The sequence below is a fragment of the Ambystoma mexicanum genome, chromosome 1p, assembly GCF_040938575.1.
Source record: "Ambystoma mexicanum isolate Mex_15411 chromosome 1p, UKY_AmexF1_1, whole genome shotgun sequence".
NCBI classification, from domain to species: Eukaryota; Metazoa; Chordata; class Amphibia; order Caudata; family Ambystomatidae; genus Ambystoma; species Ambystoma mexicanum.
Window position 1 is genome coordinate 572,067,257 of NC_090921.1, and position 24,502 is coordinate 572,091,758.

General features: G+C 47.4%; 1 protein-coding gene across 2 annotated transcripts in view; it reads right to left on the reverse strand.

Annotated features, from left to right (window-relative positions):
• The window catches only part of AP3D1 (adaptor related protein complex 3 subunit delta 1), a 2,198,421-nt gene that overhangs the window by 750,214 nt on the left and 1,423,705 nt on the right, over positions 1-24,502 (reverse strand). The window contains exons 22-23 of one of the 2 annotated variants that reach the window (XM_069649511.1): positions 6,486-6,509; positions 5,730-5,889 (exon numbers count right to left, since the gene is read on the reverse strand). In XM_069649511.1, the coding sequence (XP_069505612.1) occupies positions 5,730-5,889; positions 6,486-6,509 (184 nt within the window). The remainder of the gene's footprint in view (positions 1-5,729; positions 5,890-6,485; positions 6,510-24,502) is intronic. The other variant, XM_069649512.1, reaches the window with a different exon arrangement.

The window sequence follows — 24,502 nt, forward strand, 5'->3', positions numbered from 1 at the left end:
CAAACATAAGGTGAGCTTACTGAAAGTGAATATCGTGGTGATTAGTGGGGAGAACAGTGGGGAGCCATTACTAAAATCCACGGGTGGCTAAATCCCTTTCTCCACTTGCAGGATGATACTTCTACAGGTCAAGCAGACGAGATTAGGCGGCGCAGTCCGGTCTGTCATCTCTGCACTACGCTTCACGTTGGAGGAGGTTGCAGCTGTCCGGGTCCGATCGACGCCCCTGTGGGAGCCAGGTGAACGCAACATCGAGGCCTTGTCTGAGAGCCAGGTTCTTTTTCCCAAGCGGATGTGGTGTGGTTGTCAGCTTGAGGGTTAAAGGTGCTGTATCCCAGACTTGCATCATTATCCCCAGAAGGGGAGGTTCTTCTGCATGTAACCACCCCTAGATGGATTACAGGTTAGCTGTAGTACCTTCTCTGGCCTCATGGAAAGAGACTCCCTCCTGTGGAGAAGTGACATGAACCAAAGGATCGTCAAAGAATCTAAGCAGTAATAGTTAGCAAACGTGTGCAGAGACGCCCATGTTATTGCCTGGCAGATGGATGTTCAGGACCGGGACTCCTCAGCCCCTTCTGCAGGGCAGAGTTGGAAGCCACTCCTCTGGTAGAATGGACTCTAAGACTTTCAGGTACATCCTTCCCAGCCAGATCTTAGCATTACAAGATGTAGTGAATGATCCACCATTACACAGTCTTGTTTGTAACAGCAACACCGTAACTAACAAAAAACTGGTAATCTTTTCTAGCTTCCTAGTCCAAGAAACATAGTCACTGAGAGCCCACACTGGATCCAGGAGATTGAATCGCCCCTGTGGCTTATAAAGATGAGGCAGAAGAAAAAAAACAGGAAAATTGATCTGAGAGAGATGACAATCAAGAGACCACCTTTGAGAGTGAGACCCTCTTTTCTTACAAAGTCACCTTCTCCTATGAGAAAACCAAGTAGGAAGGTTTAACTGCCAACGCCTGGAAATCACTTGCAGAAGTGATGGCAACCCAGAAATGACCTTAACGGTGAGCAGTGTAATAGGACATGCATAGAGCAACTGAAACAGAGCTTCCATAAGGAAAAAGTTGAACACATCTTTAAATCCCATGCCACGACAACCAACTGGCGTGAAGGAAAGTAGCTAAACAAACCCTCCAAGAACTTTATGACAGCGGAAACTGAACAATGAGCTCTGAACAGGGACATCTTGAAAAACGAAATAGGGGTGAGGTATCCCTGAACGGTGCCACCTACAGGCATAAATAGACTTGGTTGCGGACTTCCAAGCTGAGAGGAGTACATCAAGGATATCGTCCGACAAGTACTACTCCATGTACCCTCATAGTGGGGCAGATAGCACAGCAAGTAGAACGCTCGCTTTGACATCCGTGCAGAGCCAGCTGATGCAGGTTCGAATCCCGGCAGGTCCAAACTCAGCCTTTCATCCTTTCCGAGGTCGATAAATGAGCACCACACACTGTGGGAAATAAGCAGCGCTCAGATACCTGAGGGTTCGCAGCGCTATATAAATGCACAAATAAACACTCCAAAGTGATCAGGATCAACCTGGTTCTCAATAGGCGCAATCTCCTCAGACCAGGATCGTTGGGAACGCATAAAAGGAGGTAAGCTGTCAGTGCGTACCCCGGAGCTCCCTGATGATGAAATTCCCTGGAGCAGAGCAACTTGCACTTCCTGTTGACACTTGAAGTGAACATGTCCACTTTAGGAGTTCCCCAAAAGAACAAAATCTCCTCTTGAGCTTCCTGGCAGAGCTCACACTCATAAGATGCTGAAGTCTGCCTGCTCAAGGCTTGCACTGTAACATTCTCTCTTCCAGACAGATGGGCCTGCTGTCAGAGATCCCCGTCCTCTACAGCCTAGAACCACAGTCGCATTGCATCTCTGCACAGAGCCAAGGACCCCACACCACCTTGTTTGTTGAGGTAGTGCTTGGTCACTTTGTTGTCCGCGAGTTTCACAGATGGGAGGAAAGCCTTTTGCAGCCAGCCTGATCGCCCTGCGCTTCAGAAAGTTGATGTGATCCCGAGATTCCGTGGCAGACCACAATCTGTTCACCGTCAGATCCGACAGGTAAGCACCCCAACCAGTTACAAATGTGTCTGTGGCCAGAGTCACCTGGGGCCAAGGTTGGTGAAAGAACGCACCTCTCAGCAAGCTGTGTCATACGGCCCACCACGTAAGATCAAGAGACACCTGGTGCGAGACCTGTAAAAGGTCCAACATGTGGCCTTGAAACTGCGACCAAGCCACTGAATCGATCTCATGTACATCTTTGCCTCCGGTACCACTAGGATGCAGGAGGCCATGAGCCCAGAAGGTGCAGGAAGGCAGAGGCTGGGACTTGTACAGGGGATAGGAGGACATTGACCATCCAAAAGATATTCACCACTCCGTCCGTGGGCGGGAATGCTCTGCCCAGGGGAGTGTCCAAGACTGCTTCAATGAATCGAAGGCTCTGGCACAGCGAAACCTGCAACTTTTTGCAGTCTCAAGAAAAACCCAGGCTGTGCAATAGAGTGCATGTGCCGAGAAGGTGTCCGATACTAGACATAGTGAGCAAACTTGGACGAGCATGTTGTCCAGGTAGGGAAAGACACAAAAGCCCTCCCTCTTGAGGCAAGCCACCACCACTTCTAGCAGCTTGATGAAAACCCTGAGAGCCAAAGAAAGACTGATTGTTTGGACCATCAACTTGTAGAAATGTTGGCCCACCATTAACCTTAGGTACTTCCTATGTTTCTGATGAATTGGCATGTTAAAGTAAGCTAACTGAAGGTCCAGTGATGCCAACAAGTCCTGCTGGTCGAGGGCTTGCAGTATCTGGGCTAGAGTAACTCTCAAACTTTTCCCTATGAAGGAACAAATTCAACAGCAGCAGATCCAGAAAGGGTCACAAGCCTCCATCATCTTTGGGCACCAGATAAATGGAATACCACTACTTTGTTCTTAATGCGGTACCAGTTTTATTGCACTCTTTAAAATAAGCTGAAGGTCATCCTCCAGGAGGATAGGATCCAGAGACAGGGAGGGCCATGGTCCGGAGGGCGCTGTAGGAATGGGAGGCAATATCCCTGATGAAAGACCTGCAAGGGCCAAGAGTCGGGCATGGTACTTGATCATTCAGAGCTGAACAGGGACAGCCTCGGTCCGTGTTGAGTGGCAGAGGCCCTCACTGAGATTTTGCACTCTGAGGTGCATGGGGCACGGTGGCTGTGGCTGCACCTCTTCTTTGGGCACCTCTACCGCCCTGCAGTTTTCCTGGGGCACACTGACCGCAACCACTTAGGACATCGGAGGGACAAAAATGCCTACCCCTACGCTGACAGTACAGAGGGGGGCTATATGCCTACCCACAATGACTTAGCCGTGGCCTTCGACGATTGTACTTTATGGAGGGCTTCATATGCATTGTCTCCAAAAAGACACTGGTCATCGAAAGGCATGTCCAACAGTATGGGGTGGACATTTGTTGCAAAGCCTGACATCCTCAGCCATGAATGACGTCTGACCACCGTACCCATGGTCATGGACCTTCCCAAACAATCTGCAACGTCCAGTCCCAATTGCAGCATTTGTCAGGAAGCCTCCCTTCCATCAGTGACTAGGGCCAGAAAACCTGCCTGCGTGTTGCCTTCACGGATGTGTTCAGCCGCATTGGCCACAGTAGACCAACGGCCGAAGGAGAACTTTGCCAGGGATCAAGATGCAATCGCAGCATGTTAGGCAAGACTGCCCAACCCTAACACCTTTTTCGCCCAGCCGTAGAGTCTCATAGTTTCCCTGTCAGGGGAAAGGGAAGATGGAGGTATTCGGTTTAGCTGTCGCGGCCAGAACCACCAAACTCTTTGGAGAGGCATGATAGGACAGAACCGCTGGATCCAACGGAGCAGGGCGGTGTCTCTTTGCCAGCTTTCTGTCAACTGCTGTAGAAGAAGCAGGCTTCCTCCACACTTCCAGCAAAGGGGCCTCCAACGCCACAATGAAGGGCAGGAGTGCCTCTTTCTTGGGGGAATCGTCCAAAATATCACACACTTCGTACTAAATCTTAGATGTGGACGGAGCAGAAAGACCCAGATTGTCAGCCACCTAAGACAGCTGCTGACAAGCGGCTTCAGGCTTACTGGAGTGGGAAAATGCCAATCTCTGGAGAAGTATGGAGGCCACTGGCAACCTGTTGGTCCTTGGTCAACCGCAGCACATCCTCATATTCCACATAGAATTACTCAGGGAAATCTCTCTCCTCCCTAAACATGAAGGGAATTCAACTTAAAGAGTATCTCGTCATAGATGTTCGACATCAAGGACATGAAAGTGTTGATGGGCAGCCAGATGTATTCCCAAGAGCCCCAAAGTCTGTAACGCAGATGCTGGAACCAGCGGATCTGTCAACGCTGAGCAATTGAGACTGCATGTGGCTCCAAGTCAGAGCCCATAGACGTGCGGGTGTGGTCCCCAGTGGGTACCCTGCTGGTCGCAACAGATGTGGTGGGACCAGTCAGTGCCGAAGCTGGTGGCGCCATCGCCGGAGCCAAAGACGGTGAAGCCTGAGCCACCGGCCCCTTGGAAAAGATGCAAGTTTGTTAAGGCAAAAGCTTGCCCGTCTGTGACGGGCAACCTTGAACGAGACGACAGAGCCTCATCCTTCAACTTGTGGACCAAAGTGAAGATGTTTGCCGCTCTTTCCGGGAGGTCCTTCCGATGCATGGACTGGCGCAACCAGCGATCCTGGGTGCTGTGATCCTTGCACAAGCAATAGAGTCAAATCCGGTGTGGATCAGAGACTGGCATCTGCCGGTCACAATCCGTGCAGTTTGAAGCCTGAGGACTTCAACAGAGAAGGCATGGCGCAGAGAAAAACATTCTCTAAATTCAACAAGCAAGTTCCTGAATAGCGAACAGAAAAGAAAAGTGATGCAACAGTGCTTAATATATACTAACCCCGACATCAAACCCAGCATGGGTTGTATAAGGGCATTAGACAGAGCTGTGCTGCACCCCCTGGTGGAAGACAAGTTGTCGTAGAACAGCTGCACTGTAGTTAGGATATTCATAGATCAGGAATCCATGCGAGGAAGAAATCCATTCGAAATATTTCTAAAATTAGGAATCTGTGGGAGTCAGAAATCCATTAGAAGAGCATATTTTTTTTTATACATATACCATGTGCACCGTCCCTTATTGCGTGTTATTGTACACTACAGTCACACCTTTCCACTCTGGAAAGAGCAGCCTTGACTGTTCTACTATGCTTGCACCTTGGAATCAGGCTATATACTGATAAGACCTGCAACCATCTTTTTGAATACTACACATACAGTTTGGGGAAATCATTTTAACCGCAACCATGAAAGAGTTAGGGCCTTCTCATGGGGGGGACCGCAATTGCATCCCAGCTAAGGCATATATATTTGAGAAAAGGGTTGGTAAACCAGTCATAAAAAAACAAATAAATTCAGAGCCTCTTGCCAGGAGTACAGTTTAGTACTTTAGACTTCCAATTCTGAAGCTCCACCACTTTCTATGAATAGCTAGCAGCCATGCATGAAGAGATGTCCCCAAGGAAAGCAAGAATGAATAACATCAAATAGGTTTCATTGTGGAGCATGTAAATAGAATGTAGGCATGGAGCAGCGTGTTGAGTCTACCTCTAAAATCTCTTGCCCGCCCACCTTTTTTCCTCCTTGCCTCTAATGTCACAAAGATTTACTTACCTTTTTGTCTCTCTTTTTTTCCTTCTCTTTGTGTTTCTTCTCTTTTTTGATTGGCCTTTTGCTTTTGATTTCCACCGGGGTAGCTTCTGTTTCTGCAGTTTTCAGTCCTTCTGAATTTCTGTGCTTCTGGACTGGTAGTTTATCGGCATCCGCTAAAGGCCTTTAAAAATAGGTATAGTAAGTAGCTGATGGGACGTGCCTTTAAATACCTACGAAACACAGACTGTGTGTACATAAACACCAACATTTGCGGCAACACAGAACAAACCTAGAGGCTGCCCAGGAAAAATTCAACAGCACTATTAAATGCAAAAGGTTGGGGATGGGGAGGGTTGCCTTGTTTTATGCAAGCACCGACACACACAAGAAAGCAAGCAAGGCAACAATATATTAAGACTAATGACAAAAATTCTTAGACACACCAATTGAAATTACAACCTAAACAAAGACTAGTAGGATCCTTGTAAATAATGTAAAGTGAATGAGTATTTTTTCTTGATGGTCTGTTCTAAGCACCAATATGAAACTAATGCAATCATACAACACTTCTTAAATGCCAGCTGACTTCCTGCGCTCCATCAATCTCTCTTAAGAGAAAATATGCATATCCAATCCATCGAGTGTGTGGAGGCTTGCTTAACTCAGCGATCAGAGAAAACGTACTTGTTAACATTAAACACATTAGACATCTGAGAATGGTTAATAACAAAGGACCATTGAAATATGAACAAAAACCGGCAGGGTACAGTGGCTTACCTTGGAGGCTTGACTGTAATCAGACTGTACAAGTATTTGACAGAAAGGCAATGGAAACAGAGAAAGAAGAGAAAGTAAACATGTAAAAGGAGGGAGAATCGCATCAAAAGGGAATATTGTTTGGAAAATGACGCTGAATCATCTAATATGTCTGCAGCTGTGCCATCTTGCATCGTTTTGATGGACATGCCAGAGAAAAGACAAGCCATAAACTGTGGCTGATGCCCCGAGTTCAATGGATACATTTAGATGTATACAGTTTATGCACCAACAAATTGGTGAAAGCTGCAGCCACGTTTCCTAGTGAGAGCAATTTAACTATTGAACAAAATATACTAAGGTCTTAAATCGGACTAAAGATGGCTGCTAGAGGAAATGCAACAGAAGTAAATAACCCCCCCAGGCAACAGTAAACAGAACTTTCATATCCCAACCTGGAGATGGAGCAAACACTGAAACACAATGTGCTTGTAAATATCATGATATCTACAAGTACATGTGTTTAAGATAACAGAATAAAATATACAGAGAACATACACTAAATGCCTGGAGTTTAGAGCCCAGGAAGGAGTATTTAATACACTTCAGGGTTTCTGGATAAAATTATCCATAACGAAAGAAAGGTTGCATTCTGCAACAGTCCCTCAGGTCAACAAGGTTTGTGCACCAGCTGATAGTGAAGTCAGTCAACTGATCAAGAAACTATTACAAATTAATCAAGAAAGCACTCCGAGGTTTATAGCCCAATTACTATGATAATGACAACCAATTTAGCAAAATGTCAGGGGTAGTGCAAGTGACATTACACACCCTATGAAATAGCACGAAGTGATGTCATATGGCATTTGACCCCCATGACATCACATGAAATATCACATGATATTTAATTCTGATGCAATAACCTAGAGTGACTGACTGATGTACAGATCATATATAAGCTTACATTTCACAAAATACCAAACCAGTAATAAAGCATAAGACCGTTTTAGGTACCAATCACTCTTTACGCAGGGTGAGGTCTTGACATGCCATGGAGGGGGTCAACATATGACCAGGGTAAAGCCAGTAGAACCAACATTGGCCAGGGGCACTGCCATGCATATGCCACTACAGCCTCTTATGGCCACTTACTGCTTATACCGATACAGCTGCATAGGTCAAGTCTAGTAACCGTATGCCAAGTAATGCCCCACATTCCCAACTGCGGCCACAATACAGTATGCCAAATGTTTAGCCTCTATTTGTGGATACTGCAATCTTATGTCTGTTATAGCCCAAGTACGTTCAGAATACGGAAGTTACAGTTTTATATATCCAGTTGCTTCTGTCATATGCTAAGTGCATCCTGAAATGTCCAAGTAATGCCAAGGTTCCTCTCTTGATGTTTTGGACTACATTAACCTACAACCTTATACAGCCCAATCAATTATAAGTGATCATGGGTGCTATAGGCCGAAAAACCTGATTAGCCACAGGCTGCAAACCCTTAATCGTCAAGATGCCATTAATATGTGGAAGTAACTGGTGTTTTTTATTTTTACAATTTCAGGCTGCATTTGGCACATGACAGCAACTTGGAATGAGGCTGAACATTACATGCAGTGATGTAACATTTGCACAAGGCATTCGTTGTCAGTTCCACATCCCATCATTTTCGCATAAAAACATTGAAAGGCATTCTAGGACCCTCTGCTCTTATTGGAACATGGATGTATATACCAGAAAAATAATGTTTCGCCCCAAATATAAAAAGTTGCCACTTGGATTTTGCTAATTTTTTGCAGGCGCCTATATTTGATCTGGAATTGGTGTACTGACGAAAAATCGACTTGGCCCATTTTGAGATATTGTTTCAAATGTATATAAAAATAAACATCTATAAAAGCTGCATGTGCAGAATAAATGCACCTTTTCCATACAAACTATACAGAGAGCGTATTAGGTTTATAGTACAAACATTACACAATTTAACATCTAAAAACTCACAAAGGCAAGAAGTTTTATGGTGATGGAACAAATGTAACTTTTCAAGCCAACTGTACACAGAGTGTGCACCTAGAACACATGCACCTACGAGAGAGACTCCTACGACACACTCCAATGACATATGCTGCTATGACAAGCACTCCTAAAACACACACTCCTATCATACATGCCCCTATGACAGGCACACATGTGGCCGTACGGCACATGCTCTTGAATGCACCTACTCCACACACTCTTACAACACACTGACAACATAATCGAATGACAGGCTGCTATAACACGTGCTCATACAACACACTGATAATACATGATCCTATAACACGCTACTATACACACACGTCTGCTACACATAGGAGTATGACACTGTGGTCTCTACACACACACACACACACACACACACACACACACATATGACAAGCCCTCCTAATGAGATACCTTCCTACAACAAATACTCCTACCACTGAGGCACCTATAACAAGCGCTGCAATGACTTACTCAAAGCCTATGAGTTTTACAGTTGGTACTTTACAAAATTAACATCTTCTAAAACTCACATCAAAAGCAAGTCACTGTAAATACTAACAAAAGCAGCACAACTGTCAGTTAAGGTTACCGTATTTTATGTAAATATATTTGAAAATGTATTAATAGAGTTTATTATGTTACGTTAACTTTATTATTTCTGAAGTTTGTAGCATTTTGTATTTTTTTCTCAAATGACATGTATTTGTTCCAATGCATTCCTAAGCCAGTATCTTTCAGCTTCAGACATAACAGTATAAAATAAGATTCACACGTATCTCAAGGAAGTCAAGAAACACTTTTTAAAGTGACACTAATTTAAGAGCATGACATTATTCTGAGCCTATGCTTGGATGTAGTGATGCTAACACGTAGGCGTTTATAATCTATTACTTATAAAGCATTTTCGCCAAAGCACTTTATATAAAACACACTTAAATAAAATGGTTGCCCGGCAACCACATGAATACTTATTTGTCGACCTCAGAAGGATGAACAGTTGAGTTGACCCAACTATGGATTCAATCCTGTGATGTGCAGATCATATATTCCAGCAGTGAACACTTAACCCGCTGAGCTATCTTATCAATTCTTTCTCCTTAAATATGCATCCCACAGCATTTTGTAATGTGTTGGCACTAGGAGTTACATTTTTTATTGGCACAGGACTTAATGTTACAGTGCTAAGTAGCAATTATGTTATGGCCCACTAGTAATAGTACAGTTACATTTACATTTTATTTTGAATAGGACTGGGGTAGACAGCAAAGGGTGGAGGGTAGACATCCTCAAATATTTCTAATTTTTGCACAATTGATTAAAAAGAAACTGTTGACATTTGATAGCTCAGGGAATTAAAAGCTGCACTTTGAAAGTTCACATTTCACAATCAGCCATTGTCCCTTTGGGGGTTGATACATTTTAGGTATAATTACATTTTGTAGTAATAACACCTATTGTTCCAGCACTTAGAAGCAGGAGCCCAACATGAAGCACTATACATAACAATATGATATAATGGCAACTATTTTATCTGCATATTGAGGAAAATCTAGCTCATGGGAATTTCAAAGCGTGAAACATTTTTGCACAAATGAGAGCCTCAGAAACCTGAAACATTTAAGTTAACTTTTAATATGAGGGTCTGGGCACAGGGAATCCAGTCTGCTTGGCCTATATAAATGAACACTAATCTCCAGTTACACCTTTGCACAGACTCCTCTCGGTAACGTTCCTTCTGATGGATGTTCTTGCCACAGATTCCTCATCCATGATATCCATATCCCAGATCAGCTGTTATACGGAAACTTTTTCCACCGCCAGTGGGCACAGCACGGCTCAGATAGGCTCTGTCTGACACTTCTATGCGCCCCTCGCCAGAAATGACATTTGGGCCAGTAAAAGTATCAGTGCCCTGTGTCCTTAGTTCCACCCTTTTCCCTAGCACTCGGCGGGACCATAGAACTGATGGTGCACTAGCTTCCCACAAGAGGGGCAGGTAGGGAGGGAGATGAAGAATCTGTGGCAGGAACATCCATCAGAAAGCACATTACTGAGAGGTTAAGTAATTGTATATTCTACTGGATTCCTTCCTGCCATGGATTCCTCATTCACGATAGACTCCCAAAGCAGTGCGCAATCTGGAGGAGGCAGGAAAGCAAGGATACCACTTAGACCATAACTCTGAAGCAATGCCCTACAAAAACGTGCATCAAGGGAATCCAAGCAGTAATGCAAAGTGAACATGTGCAGTCGCCCACGTTGTCGCCTTTGCAAAAGGCCCATGATAGGGGCCGCCCTCAGCAGGGCAGAAGTGGCATCCACTTCTCTGGTAGTATGAGCTGAGACCCGCAGGCACAGACCGACGAGCCAGATCGTAGGATTCTGAGATGCAGAGAATGATCAACATGGACAGGGTCTGTTTGGACACAGCCCAACCAGCACGAGCAATAGCGTAACCAACAAAAACATGGAGCTCCTTCCTAGCCTCTCTAGTATGAGAGACATGGAACTTAAGGGCTCGCACTGCGTCTAGTCAATTAAATCGTTCCTCTGCCTTGGAAGGGTGAAGCGGATGGAAGAACACAAAGATGGAAATCCAAAAACACCTTCGGCGGATTCTCCAAGTCACCTTCTCTTTGGAAAAAAACAAATAGCGAGGTGAAACAAAAAGCCTGAAACTCATTTATCCGTTTTGCGAAAGTGATGGCAACCAGGAAAATCACCTTAAGGGTGAGCAATCTGATAGTAGTAAAGTGAAGTGGCTCCAACAGAGCGTCCATAAGAAATATTAAAATTAAATTTAAATGCCACGCCAGAACTACAATCTGGCGGTGAGGAAACTAGTTACAGAAACCCTGCAAGAAATGCTTAACAGTGGGAACTGTGATAAACGAGCCCTGTTCAGTGAACATCTTTAATATAGAAACAAGGAAAGCAGAAAATCCAACACAGGGGGCAGAGGACAGGATAAATGATCCAGGTCCTTCTCCCTGCACCAAATTGAAAATGTACACCACCTGGAGGCGTAAATGGATTTCGTAGCGTACCTCCGAGCTGAACAGAGCAGATCGAGGACATTGTTCGACAAGTCTCACTCCATGTTTCTCAGCCTCTCAGTAGCAAAGCATGGAGGTTCAGGCTGCTGAGGTTCGGATGGAGGACCCGCCCCTCCGACTGGGAGAGCAAGTCGGCACCAGGGAGGGTAGATGGACCCAGCAACTTTAGATACCAAGTTCTCTGGCCGCAGTCCCGGGCGAACAGGGTCAGTGTGGTTCTGAAGAGACAGTCTCCTGAGGACCAAGCAAGATGACAGGGATTATTCGATCGCATAAAGGAGGTTGAGCGTCCACTTGACCGTCAATAAATCCTCCAAACCTCCCTGACAAGAAAATTCCCTGGAGCAGAACTATTTGCACATCCTGTTGACAATGGAAGCAAAGAGGTCAACTTGAGTAGTCCCCCAAAGAGATAAAATCTCCTCCAGAATTTCCCCACAGAGCTCCCACTCGTGGGAGACCAAGCTATATCTGCTCAATGCATCCGCTGTGACGTTCTCCCGCCCGGCCAGATGAGCCGGTGTTCGGGAGATGCTGTTCTTCAGAGCCCAGAACAACAGTCTCATTGCTTCTCTGCACAGAAGCAACAGCCCCACTCCACCTCATTTGCTGAGGTATTGCATGGCCACTGTGTTGTCCGTCCGGATCAGCACAGTTTTGCATTTTACAGAGGGGAGGAAAGCAACCAGGGCCAGCCGGATCGCTCTCAGCTACGGCAAATTGATGTGTTCCCATTACTCAGGGAGAGACCACAGTACACTCACTGTAAGATCTGACAAGTGGTCACCCCAACCTGTCAGGGATGCGTCTGTGACCAATGTCACCTGGGGCCAGGTTGCCAAAACAACGTGACTTTCAGCAAGTTGCCTTGCCCACCACGCTCAATCCTGAGCCCCCCAACTCGAGACCTCCAGAAGGTCTGACATGTGGCCCTGGAACTGCAGCCATTGGCAAAGGAGAAGCCACTGAAGCAATTTCATGCACAGCTTTGCCTCTGGAACCACTTGATCCTCGGGTGGGAAAGCTCAGTGCAGGCGAGTGTCCAAGACCTCCCCGATGAATCGGAGAGACTTTTTGAAGTTCAGGAAAAAGCCCAAACTGTGCAAGAGTGCATGAACGAAGTAGATGTTCCAATGAGCGAGCTCTGATGAGCCAGTCCCAGTAGGGAAAGACAAAGATGCCCTCCATCCTGAGTCGAGCAGCTACCATGGCCAGCAGTTTGGTGAAAACCCTGGGTGCGGATGAATGACCTAACGGCAGAAACCTGAATTGGTAATTTTGTTGGGCCACCATGAATCTCAGGCACTTGCATGCGCTGATTCATTTGAAGATCAGGAAGCCAACCAGTCCTCCAGATCGAGGGATTGTAGAATCTGGTTTAGAGTAACCATCTTGAAATTGTCCTTGCGAAGGAAGGAATACGATACTTACCTTTAACCCCTGTTCTCTAGCATTGGTATCTTTTATAGATTCACATGCTGTGAATATTCCCAGAGTTAGGCTGCACATCCTCTGTAACAGACATTTTAACTTAAATTGAAAACTTCGGTCACTTTTGCTCTCTGTTATAGTCATTTTGGGTCACACTGCCCAAAGCCCATAGCAAAGGTTCCCTTTGCTCCTCCTCAGTCAGCCATTTTCAGATTTTGGCATCCACACAAGAGGCAGTATGAGCCAAACAAAAGACAGAGGGGTAGGTGTGAGGGTCACATGTGAATCAATGAAAGGTATCAATGTAGGAGAACTTTTGCCTTCTCCAGCATTGGATCTTTCATCGATTCACATACTGTGAAAAGATTACAAAGTAGTGTTAAAACATCACATATGGGCGGAGGTAAACTCTATGCAGAAAAATTACCACTGGAGTCTAACTAACTAACCTCATGCAAACCAGTGCCGAAGAACTGACTGGCCAACATTGGGCTCTGCCGCAGAATCCCTGTCGACACATTAGAACCTAGTGAACGTGTGCACTGACCTCTAGGTAGATGCTCAGCAGCGGAATCCCAGAGAGGAAAGCAGTAGTAGCTGCCACTGCCCTGGTGGAGTGAGCTTGAGGCCTGGCAGCATGTGGATAGCAGAAGGAAATGCAAGCCGCAATTCAGGTTTAGACCGAGCCTTCCCTAATCCAGGCGGCCCAAATCTCACAAACAGTGCATCTGTTTGACGGAAGTACTTTGTACGAACAACATAGTATTTAAGGGAAAGTACCACGTCTAAGGAATGTAATGTGTTGTGCGGAGATGCAGGTGTGCCAAAGAACACTCTAAGACCACTGGTTCATTAAGGTCGACAGCACTTTCAGCATAAACGTAGGGTTAGTGTGTACTATGACTTTAGACTTATGAAATATCAAATAAGGTGCTTAGCAAGAAAACGTTGGATCTCACCCACTCCTGCCTGATGTTATTGCTACCAAAATGGCAGGCTACCAAGAGAGATGTCAGAAGGACGACTTGTGCAGAGGCTCCAAGGGTGGTTTCATTAGCTTGTCAGGACACCGTTCAATTGCCATGCTGACTCTGGATGCTTGACAGGCGGAAAGGATATGAACAACCCCTGAAAAAATCATTTCACCAACCGGTGTGCCCAGAGGGAGGGGACGCCAGGTGACAGGTTGTATCTGGAAATCTAAACCAAGTGCACCTTGATGGAAGAGTGTGCCAAACATGAGTGAGCCAGAACAGTTAATATGCTGAAATAACCTGCGGTTGGATGGTGCAAGGCCGTAGATGTAGGCTTCTGCACCATACCGGAAAATGCTTCCACTTACTTTCGTAACATGCCAAAATGGATGGGGCTCTAGCACGAGCCAAGACCTCCTGGCACTCTTGCGGGAGAGTTATGGATCCGAACGGCCGTCAGATTAAGTGAGGCCGGGTCATGGTGAAGCAATGCTCCTTAGTTCCTGGATTGCAGAGTCTAGTGTGGCGTTAACCGGAGTGGAGTTGCTGATGAGAGCGAGGAGGTCCAAGTACCAGAACTGTGTGGACATGCAGGGGCCACCAATATAAATTTGAACCAATACAGTCTGAAAGTGTGAGGAACCTGCAACACCAACAGGATTGGGAGAAATGCTTACAGGATTTTCCCCTTCCCACAGAAACAGAAAGGCGTCCTCCAGGCTTGCTGGACGGGGAAACCTATTAGCGAAGCATTTGCACCAGGTATTGTCGTAGGTTGCAAAAAGGTCTATCTGGCATGCCCCAAGTCTGGAACAACTGGTGAAGTTGATCGCTGTGCAGCTCTCGCTCGTGGCAAGAGTGCAACACACTGCTAGAGAGTCGGCTAGGGTGTTGTGGACAACCAGCAGGTGGAGGGGAAGCAGAAACATGCAGTGCTGCAAAGCCCAATACCACAGGGTCTGGGCATCCTTTGACAGCTGAAGGGATCGCATCCCTCCCAGTTTGGGGATGTACAACATCGATGTGGTGTTGTTGGTAAATTCCATACCACCTTCCTGGTAAGCAAAGGGAGGAAATACTTGAGGGTTGAAAAAAATGCCCTCAGTTCCAGCAAATTGATGTGCAGTAGCTTTTCGTCTCGAGACCATAGACACCTTGAGTGTAGGTGCTGACAGTTTGCTCCCTGGCACTCTAGAGAAGCGTTCGTCTTGACAGTGGCCGGGCAGTCAAAAGGGAGCAACCTTTAGAAGGTGGGCTTTGACCGACCACTAGCGGAGGCTGTGCCTGAACTGCCTTGTCACAGTGATGCGATCTTCCCAGGATCCCGACACCTGTACCAAACAAACGTCTAGGAGTCCCTGCAGAGGCCGCATGTGCAATGAGTGATCTGAGGGATGCAGGACAGCCTGACGACGGGGAATATTCATGAGCATGTGAATCCATGCCAGACCCCATGCTGGAGAAAAAAAAGTTTTTCCCTCAGGTGATTAAAGGATGGGCATTCAACAAATAAATGTAGAGTTTCGTGCTGATTGATTCCATCACACAATCTACAACTTAAATCCATATTTGAAGTTTGAATACAGAGCTTTCTGAACTTTTGTAGGCCAAAGATTCAAACGAAACATTAGTAATGTTGCTGCATACTTGGTGCTCGGAAACTTTAACAGATGAACAGGGACTCTGTGAAGGGGGTTCAACTGAAAATCTCCTGAATTAATAATAGAGTATGTGTTAGACTTTTCCCAAGTTGTGCCCAATCCCAATGCCATAGCTTGATTTTCACTTTATCTGGCTGGTCTAAGAAGAGTTGATAGGTAATATCAGCTCTGGTTAGAGTGTCTTTACAATATGTTTCCCAGGTGTACAGGGGACTGTTCTTTTGTCCATTTAATGCCATAGCTAATAATGGCATTAAAGTACTTGACTTTGTGGTGCACTCTCTCAATAAGGCAAGTGCTTGCCATGCAACTGTAAAAAGATACACTACGTCTAGCTTGTAATGGAGGATTGCGATGGGAATACTCTGGAGGTAGGGATAACATTCTTTTCCAGTATACTCCCTCTCAGAGGTCCCAATTTGGATGGTTTTGTGTGGCTTAGTGTGTACTCGGTATTTGATAACGAACAACTTTCTGTTTATAAAAACCGAGGACAGGTTGATATGAGAATTTACCAAATTTTAAGTATATGAGTTTACCTTGAGTAGCTAGGGTCTGCATCTTTAACCTTAATCCCTCTTTATACGGGCGATCAGAGCTATTACTGATATCCAGACCCAAATATCTATACTCATTTACTAATCCAAGGGAGGAATTTGCAAGTGTCCAACGATATGTGGATCTAGCTTTAGTAGTGGTGTGGTGCAATATCATTGTGATCGAGTTTTGTGCATTTATGGAAAGTCTATTAGTGCAAGCATAATCATCCAAGGCAGGTAAGTTTACTTTGAATCCTAATTGGAGTTTGGTCAATTAAAATTAGGTCATTCACATATAAAAGCCGAGATACATATTTATGACCAATTCTTTGGGCAGGTTGGGGGGGTGGTTCAGGAATGAACGGATGGAGTCTAAAAAAAAAGATAAATGATGTTAATGTTAAGGTTAAAAAAAAAGAAATGCTAAAATGCAACCTTGCTTTAGGCCGGAGTAAATTGGGATTGCTTTGGATGAAAGGCAAACTTGTGTTAATTTAACTTTAATAGATGTGTCAGTATAAAATTGATACATTAGATTTAAGATGTGAGCAGGGCAACCAGCTCCCAGTAGTTTAGACCATAGCCATTCACGTGATACGGAATCGAAAGCTTGCTAAAAAAAAATAAAAAAATTGATAGAAGCCAAAAAGATGCGTTGTTCAGTGCTAATTACTTGATTTTTAATGGTTGATAAAAGCAGTAGGTTAAAGGACGTTCCTATACTTTTCACAAAACTTGATTGGTGGGAATCAAAAAGCTTTTCGGTATGCATCCAGTGAGTAAAATCTTTTAAAACTAACCTTGCAAAGATCTTCCCTGGAATGTCTAATAATACTATAGGTCAGAGGTTAATAGGCATATTGCAGTTGCCTTTCTTAAAATTTCACAATGGATTCTTTCCAAGACACTGGAATAATACCCGTCTTGAGAATGTTTTGAAAGATGGGTTCTAAAATGGTGGCCCATTTGAGCGGGTGTTTAAGTATAAAATTTGATAATACATCCGGCCCTGGTGCTCTGGTAGTACTGAGTTTGTTGATCAGTATAACAATGTCTAGCTGGTCTAAAGAGACATAGAAATGGGCCCTAATTTTGGAGTGTACGTACTGGAGATGTCTCTAGGTGTTTTTGAAAATAACATGGAGAAATGGGAAATCCAGACTTGCTCATTTACTGTGTTTAAGAGCAAGGATTCCTTCATAAGTTTCCAAATTCGGGCAGTTAACAGTGCATATAGCATTTCTATACCGCATACGAAATCTGGCCCTTTCAATTTTATGATTGCTATTAGAGCACTTTTTTGAAATGTTTGCGCAAATAGGCTTTAAGAGTCTGTATAGTAGGATTCTAAATATGTCTGTTTGAAAGTCGGGCGATAGGAGGGGCCCACCTATTCAGAGACTAACTTGAGGGTGTCTGTGTACTCATGAGATTTCACATGAGAGACTGATACATGCCGTATCAAGCTGCACTTTAAGACTTAAGTTTGCAACGTGACCAACTTATTCTGTTCCTTCCAGAAGAGAAATAAGAAGAACAAGTTACTCTCTTACCTAGTAACTTTCTTTCGATGGGATGGTCCGACGACGTAGTCCATATCTATGACAGTAATCACCACAGCTGTGCTGCTTCGGAAAATCTTCGGCGTCTGCGTCGATGAGCCGCCCTCGAGGACCTCCTCCGACGGCCGACGTCACTGGATGTTATAAGTAGGACGCACGACGCCCGTAGCCTCAGTTGTAGTTTTTTGCCAGAACGTGTGCCACCAGTCTTCTGCCAGTCTGACAAACAAAGCATTGCGGAAACGTAAGCTGCAATCGCATAAGAAATTCTGTAGCTGGGAAGGTAGGGAGGGAGCGATATGGAATACGTCGTCGGACCATCCCATCGAAAGAACGTTACCAGGTAAGAGAGTAACTTGTTCGCGGGGATTGGGTCCTCTGATGTATTCCATATCTATGACAGACTCCCAAAGCAGTACCAATGCAAGGAGGTGGGAAAAGAATTTAGAAAACAGAAGTTTAGCATGCCCAATCAAATTGTGGAGTAAAGGACCGCCTTGCCAAAGGCCAGATGCTGCCCCCGGATGGAATCGAGGGAATAGTGACGTACAAAAGTATGTACCGAAGCCCAGGTGGCTGCATCACAGATGTTTCGAATAGGAACACCCCTCTGCAGGGCAGCAGAGGCAGCCATACCCCTGGTAGAATGGGCGCGTAAGCCGACCGGTGGGTCCTTGCCCGCCAAGCGGTAACACTAAGATATCCAAAATAATCCAGCGAGAAAGTCTGTTCCGTCACAGCCTGTCCCAAACGCTTTCCAGCGTAACCAATGAAGAGCTGATCGTGCACTCTGACCCGGGACAAGCGTGAAATATAAAAGCTTAACGCTCTCCTAGGATCAAGCCTATGGAGCCTCTCCTCTTCCTTACCAGGATGTGGAGGAGGATAACATGCCGGAAGAACAACCTTCTGGCCTAAATGAAATTCCGACACCACCTTCGGAAGAAAAGAAGGACGAACTCTAAGGACAACCCTGTCCTTGTGAAACACAGTGAAGGGCAGCTTAACTGAAAGTGCCTGTAACTCACTCAGCGAGCGGAAGTGACCGCAACTAAAAATACAGTTTTAAGAGTTAACAGTCTCAAAGGGCATGAATGCAAAGGCTCAAACGGAGCACCCATCAGAAACTGGAGAAAAAGGTTCAAATCCCAACCGGGCACCTGGAAAGGCGACGGAGGGAACACATTAGGGAGCATTTTGAGAAACTGAGAAATTAAAGGAATTTTAAAATAAGAACACTCTTCAGACGAGCACTTAAATATGTGGTGCCGCCAGGTAACCTTTAATGGTACCCACTTGAAGGCCCCTGTGGGCCAAAGAAAGCAAAAAAGACAGAACCATGGACATTTCACATGCAAAAGGATCCACATTCTTAACCCTGCACCAGTCGGAGAACTTACTCCAAAGGTAGAGGGACTTTGTTGCGGCTCTTCTGGCTGAAAGCAACACCTCCATCACGTCTTCAGGGAGGTCCCAATCCTTACACCTCAACCTTTCAGAAACCAAGCGTGAAGGTAGAGGGATCTGACCTCTGGATGGAGAACCTGACCCCACCTCCCGTGAGAGCAGAACGTCTCGGTAGGGAAGACGACGTGGAGGGCAGATGGACAAGTCGAGAAGGTCCGGGTACCACGTCCTCCGGGCCCATGCCGGAGCAATGAGGATCATCCGGGAACCGAACCTCCGTAACCTCTGCAGTACTTGCGGGATGACGGGGACTGGAGGAAACGCGTACAGCAGTGGGAATGACAACTCCACCACGAACGCGTCTCCTAAGGCTCCATTTGGAGGAAATTCCTGCGAGCAGAACCTCTCTCACTTCCGGTTGACACTGGAGGCGAAGAGATCCACTTGAGGGGTCCCCTAAAGGGCGAAGATCTCCAGGAGAATCTCCTGAGCTAACTCCCACTCGTGAAAGATCGCGCTCTGCCTGCTCAGAGCGTCCGCTGTCTCGTTTTTGTCTCCTGCCAGATGAACTGCAGAGATCGAAACTTCCTGCTGGATTGCCCAGAACCAGAACTGCATCGCCTCCCTGCACAGAGGAAGTTACCCTGCCCCGCCCTTTTTGTTGAGGTAGTGCATGGCCACCGTGTTGTCCGTCAGGATCAGGACATTCTTTCCTCACACAGTCGGCAGAAAAGCCTTCAGGGCTAGCCTGACGGCCCTCAGCTCCAACAGATTGATATGGAGTCTGGACTCCGACGGAGACCAACGACCGCTGACTGTCAACTCGTTGGCATGAGCTCCCCATCCCGTGAGGGATGCGTCCGTCTCGATCGTCACCTCCGGCCAGGGCAGCCAAAATGGAGCCCCCCTCATCAGATTGCCTTCGTCGGCCCACCACAGAAGGTCCTGGGCGACCGAAGACGGCACCTGAACAGGGTCCGACATCCTGCCGGAGGACTGAGACCACTGGAGCTTGAGTGCCCATTGCAAAGATCTCATCCGCAACCTGGCCTCTGGCCCCAGAAGAATGCAGGATGCCATGAGGCCGAGCAGTCTCAAGAACTCGAACGCTCGGAGAGTCTGGGCAAGTTGAAACTTGTGCACCATCTGCTGAATGTGATGAGCCCTCACCTGGGGAGGAAAACACTGCCCCAGGGACGTGTCGAGCACTGCTCCGATGTACTGGAGCCTCCGAGTTGGTGTCAAATGGGGCTTCTTTAAGTTGAGGGAGAAGCCCAGCTTATGGAGGGAATGGCAGGCGACTGACAGATGATCCAGGCCCTGCTCGGGAGAGCGTGCCCTGATCAACCAATCGTCCAGGTAGGGGAAGATGTAAATCCCCCCTTTCCTGAGGTGTGCTGCCACCACTACCATAAGCTTGGTGAAGACCCTCGGGGCGGAGGTCAATCCGAAAGGCAGGACCCGAAACAAAGTGTGAGTCGCCAACCGCGAACCCCAGGTACTTCTTGTGCTTTGGATGGATCGGCACATGAAAATAAGCGTCCTTGAGGTCGAGAGACACCAACCAGTCCTGAAGTTGAAAGGCCTGGAGGACTTGAGAGTAACCATCTCAAACTTGTCCTTCCTGAGGAGTTTGTTCAAACCGCTGATGGGTCTCAATCCCCAGTCTTTTTTGGAAATCAAAAAATAAGGGGAATACCATACCTTGGTCCTGTCCGCTACAGGCACCAGTTCCATGGCGCCTTTCTCCAGCAGGGATTGAATTCCGTGCACAAGGAGCGGATCCAGACTCTTCAAAGAGAGATTCCCTGGTGGATTGTCTTGAGGCCTCTGCCAGAAAGGAAGACAGTAGCCGTGGGTTATGATCTCCAGAACCCACACATCTGAAGTAATGGCACGCCACTCTGCAAGATGCTGCACCAGCCTTCCCCCAACCGGCGAACCATGGGACATGGCCTCATGACTGAGCTGAAGCAACTGCGGCGTTGCCTGAGGGCAACGAGGCAACAGCCCGAGCGGCCTTGGCACCTCGAGTACCTTGTTTTCCACCTCTGGCACTCCTACGATGGCCCCTTTGACTGGCAGCTCTTCTCGCTTTACCAAAGGATGAGTAATAACGAAAGGAACCTCCCCTCCATTGCTGTCCCCTAGGACGAAAAGGCGGAGGTTGTCAAACTGCAGCGCCCAACGACTTTGCTGCAGCTTTTGAGGTCTGCAACCTCTCCAGGCTCTCGTCAGCCTTGCGGCCAAAAAGATGTTCCCCGTCAAAGGGCATGTTGAGGAGCCGGGCCTGCACATCAGGAGCAAACCCTGACTTCTGCAACCACGCAAACCTGCGTATCACGGTGCTCGCCACCATGGACCGGCTGACGCAATCTGCCATGTACAAACCCGACTGAACGGCCTCACACATGGCATCCTTGCCATCCTGAACCATGGCAAGGAAACCATCCCGTTCGTCCGCTTCAGGAATATGTTCAGCTGCCAAGGAAACACAGTTCCACAGAGAGTGCGTGAAACGTGACAAGGCACATATGGAGTTGGCTGCCTGAAGCGCCATACCCCTGCAGAAAACACTTTCTTTGCCCAGCCGTCAAAACGCTTGTCGTCCCTATCAGGAGGGATTGTAGGGTACGACGCCTGCTTTGCCGGGGCCATAGCCGCCTGCACCACCAAACTCTCCGGAATAGGGTGCTTGAACAAGTAGCAGGGGTCACTACTGGCTGGGCGGTATTTTCGCGGCAAAGACTTGCCCACTGCCGGGAGACTCTCCGGAGCAGTCCAAGCCGCCGCCACCCTCCTCTGTAGAGCCATATGAAACAGCAGTACCGGGTCAGTTGGTGGACCAATGTCGAGGATATCCGTAAGGTCATTCTCAACAAACTCCCCCGGGGGACTAGACCATCCTAAGTACTCGGTGATCCTTGACATAAGGTGCCGATACGAAGAATCGGCATGAGTGCCAGGCTCAGGCCTACGAAACTCCACCTCCGGAGAGGTGTCCAGCCCACTACCATCATGCAGGGACTGCCTCAGGTCCTCAAACTGGCTATGGTCCGAGAGAATCTCGTCTGGCACCGTATCAGGCACCATGCCATCATCAGAGACCTCATCCACCTCTGAAATAAACTCCAGATGGTGGTAAGAAGGCACAGAACTTGAACCAAAGCCATGCTTGACCTTGGCCAGAGCCTTTCTAGGGGGTTCCAACGAGCCACAGGGTACCCCCGTCGACACAGCCTCGAAAGGAGTCTAGTGAATCGGCGTCGACGCCGAGCGCGGCGCCGACAGCGCCGACACAGTCCTCGAGGCCGGGGCCCCGAGCGTGTCCCTCGACGGCCGGAACGGCGATGGCATCGACGACTTCTTCGAAGGCAAGCCCTCGAAAGACTCCGACGATGACCTCGGCGCCACCGGCATCGACGTCTTCCGTGAAGACACCACAGGTTCACACGGTCTCGAGCGCGTTGAGGACCGGGACCTGGACCGGGCATGCCGAGAACAATTCCCCTTGTCCGAGCGGGACCTTTCCAGCGAATTGTGACGACCACCCGAGCCCGAAGGCGTGCGAGCGGTGTCTCTCGGCTGATCACGACCGACCCCACTCGGAGGCGCGGACGGACCAGTGCCCTGCGATTCGAGAATTTCCAACATTTTCTTCCCGAAGGAAGCCCATTCCTCCGGTGTTGCATGCTTGCTGGGGTAAGCGACCTGCCGACGGGCAGAGTCCTCGGATGAGGACGGGGAAGGCGACCGATGACAATGCTTCCGGGACTGCCTCGAAGAGGCAGAGGAGTGGTGAGACCGACTCTGGGACCGAGACCCACTGGGACTTCCGGCGACGACGCGTAGAGTCGCCCCTCGAGTCGTCCGTCGACAGCCCCGCAGACCTCGACTTCCGGGGCTTGGACACCTTACCTACCGATAACTTCTTCTTAAGCTCCCGCAAGGCTTTCGACGTGAGCGACTGGCAGTCGACACAGTCATCCGTGTCATGGGCCTCCCCGAGGCACCAGAGGCAGGCGTCGTGCGAGTCTGTGACCGACATCTTGGACCCACAGTCCACGCACTTCTTAAAGCCCGGACGCGGTGTGAAAGACGAGGTAGACATCTTCACGAAGAAATACTTCAAACACCAAACAGGTCCGAAGAACCGAGAAACAACAAACTCCAAAGAGTCGAGGCACGCCGAGATTCCCGAAGCGAACGCGTTCGCGGAAAAAACAGAATTGCGGCTACGGCCGTCGTGCATCCTACTTATAACATCCAGTGACGTCGGCCGTCGGAGGAGGTCCTCGAGGGCGGCGTATCGATGTCATCGACGCAGGACGCAGACGCCCAAGATTTTCCGAAGCAGCACAGATGTGGTGATTACTGTCATAGATATGGAATACGTCGGAGGACCCAATCCCCTCGAAAGGGGAATACTTCTCTAGAGTGATTAGTGGCCCCAGACAATTCAATCTTTAAGATGTTACGATTGCTAGATTTCGTGGAAATAACCGAAAAGGATTTTACTATTATTTGCATGTGAAGAAATAAATGCATATTCGAGTATGGCATGTAAGGGACCTCTAATCCACCTGGGGCAAGGGGGAATGTCTCCATTCACTGTGCCATTCAAGATTGTAAGGTCCCATGCGGTCATTAAAAGAGCAATTTCTTTCTTTGCTTGCAAATGAGTTATTTGGTATACACCTGCTGTTAAGATCTCCCATTTTTAAGATTACATGAATTTGAGGGTTAAGTAGAGTTAAAGTGAGCATGTGATCAATGTTATGAAGGCTATGTTATGAAGATTTCTTAAGCGTACGGCCACCCTAAGGTATCTTGGCGCTGGAGAGTCAGGCATACATCCACAACCAGAGAAAAACCAAGACAAGACTGCCTAGAACAGGAGGGTCTTTACTGCCTTTCTAAAAGCCAGATGATTGGGAAGTTTCTTTATGGATAGCGGCAGCTCTTTCCATAGTATAGCAGCTGCTATAGAAAAAGCCCGGCCACCAATCCGCGTGCGCTGGTAAGAAGACACGATCAGCAGATCAGCTGATGCAGAGCGCAAACCGGCGGTTAGGATGGTAGCGTGCAAACTTAGTACGAAGGAACTCTGCACTCTGGTCATGCAAAGCACGATGAACAATGCATAAAGCCTTAAACCTGATCGGTTGGATCACAGGCAGCCAGTGAAGGGACCATAGTACTGGAGATATGTGAGCTCCATCGGAGGTGCCCCTTGTCACCCGCGCAGCAAGATTTTGTAGTCGTTGGATAAGCCCCTTTGGTTAGGCCAGGTAAAGAGAGCTACAATAATCCAGCCGGGATAGTACCAAAGCTGCTACCACCGGTGGACGAAGAGGCGCAGGGATCATAAGGAGCA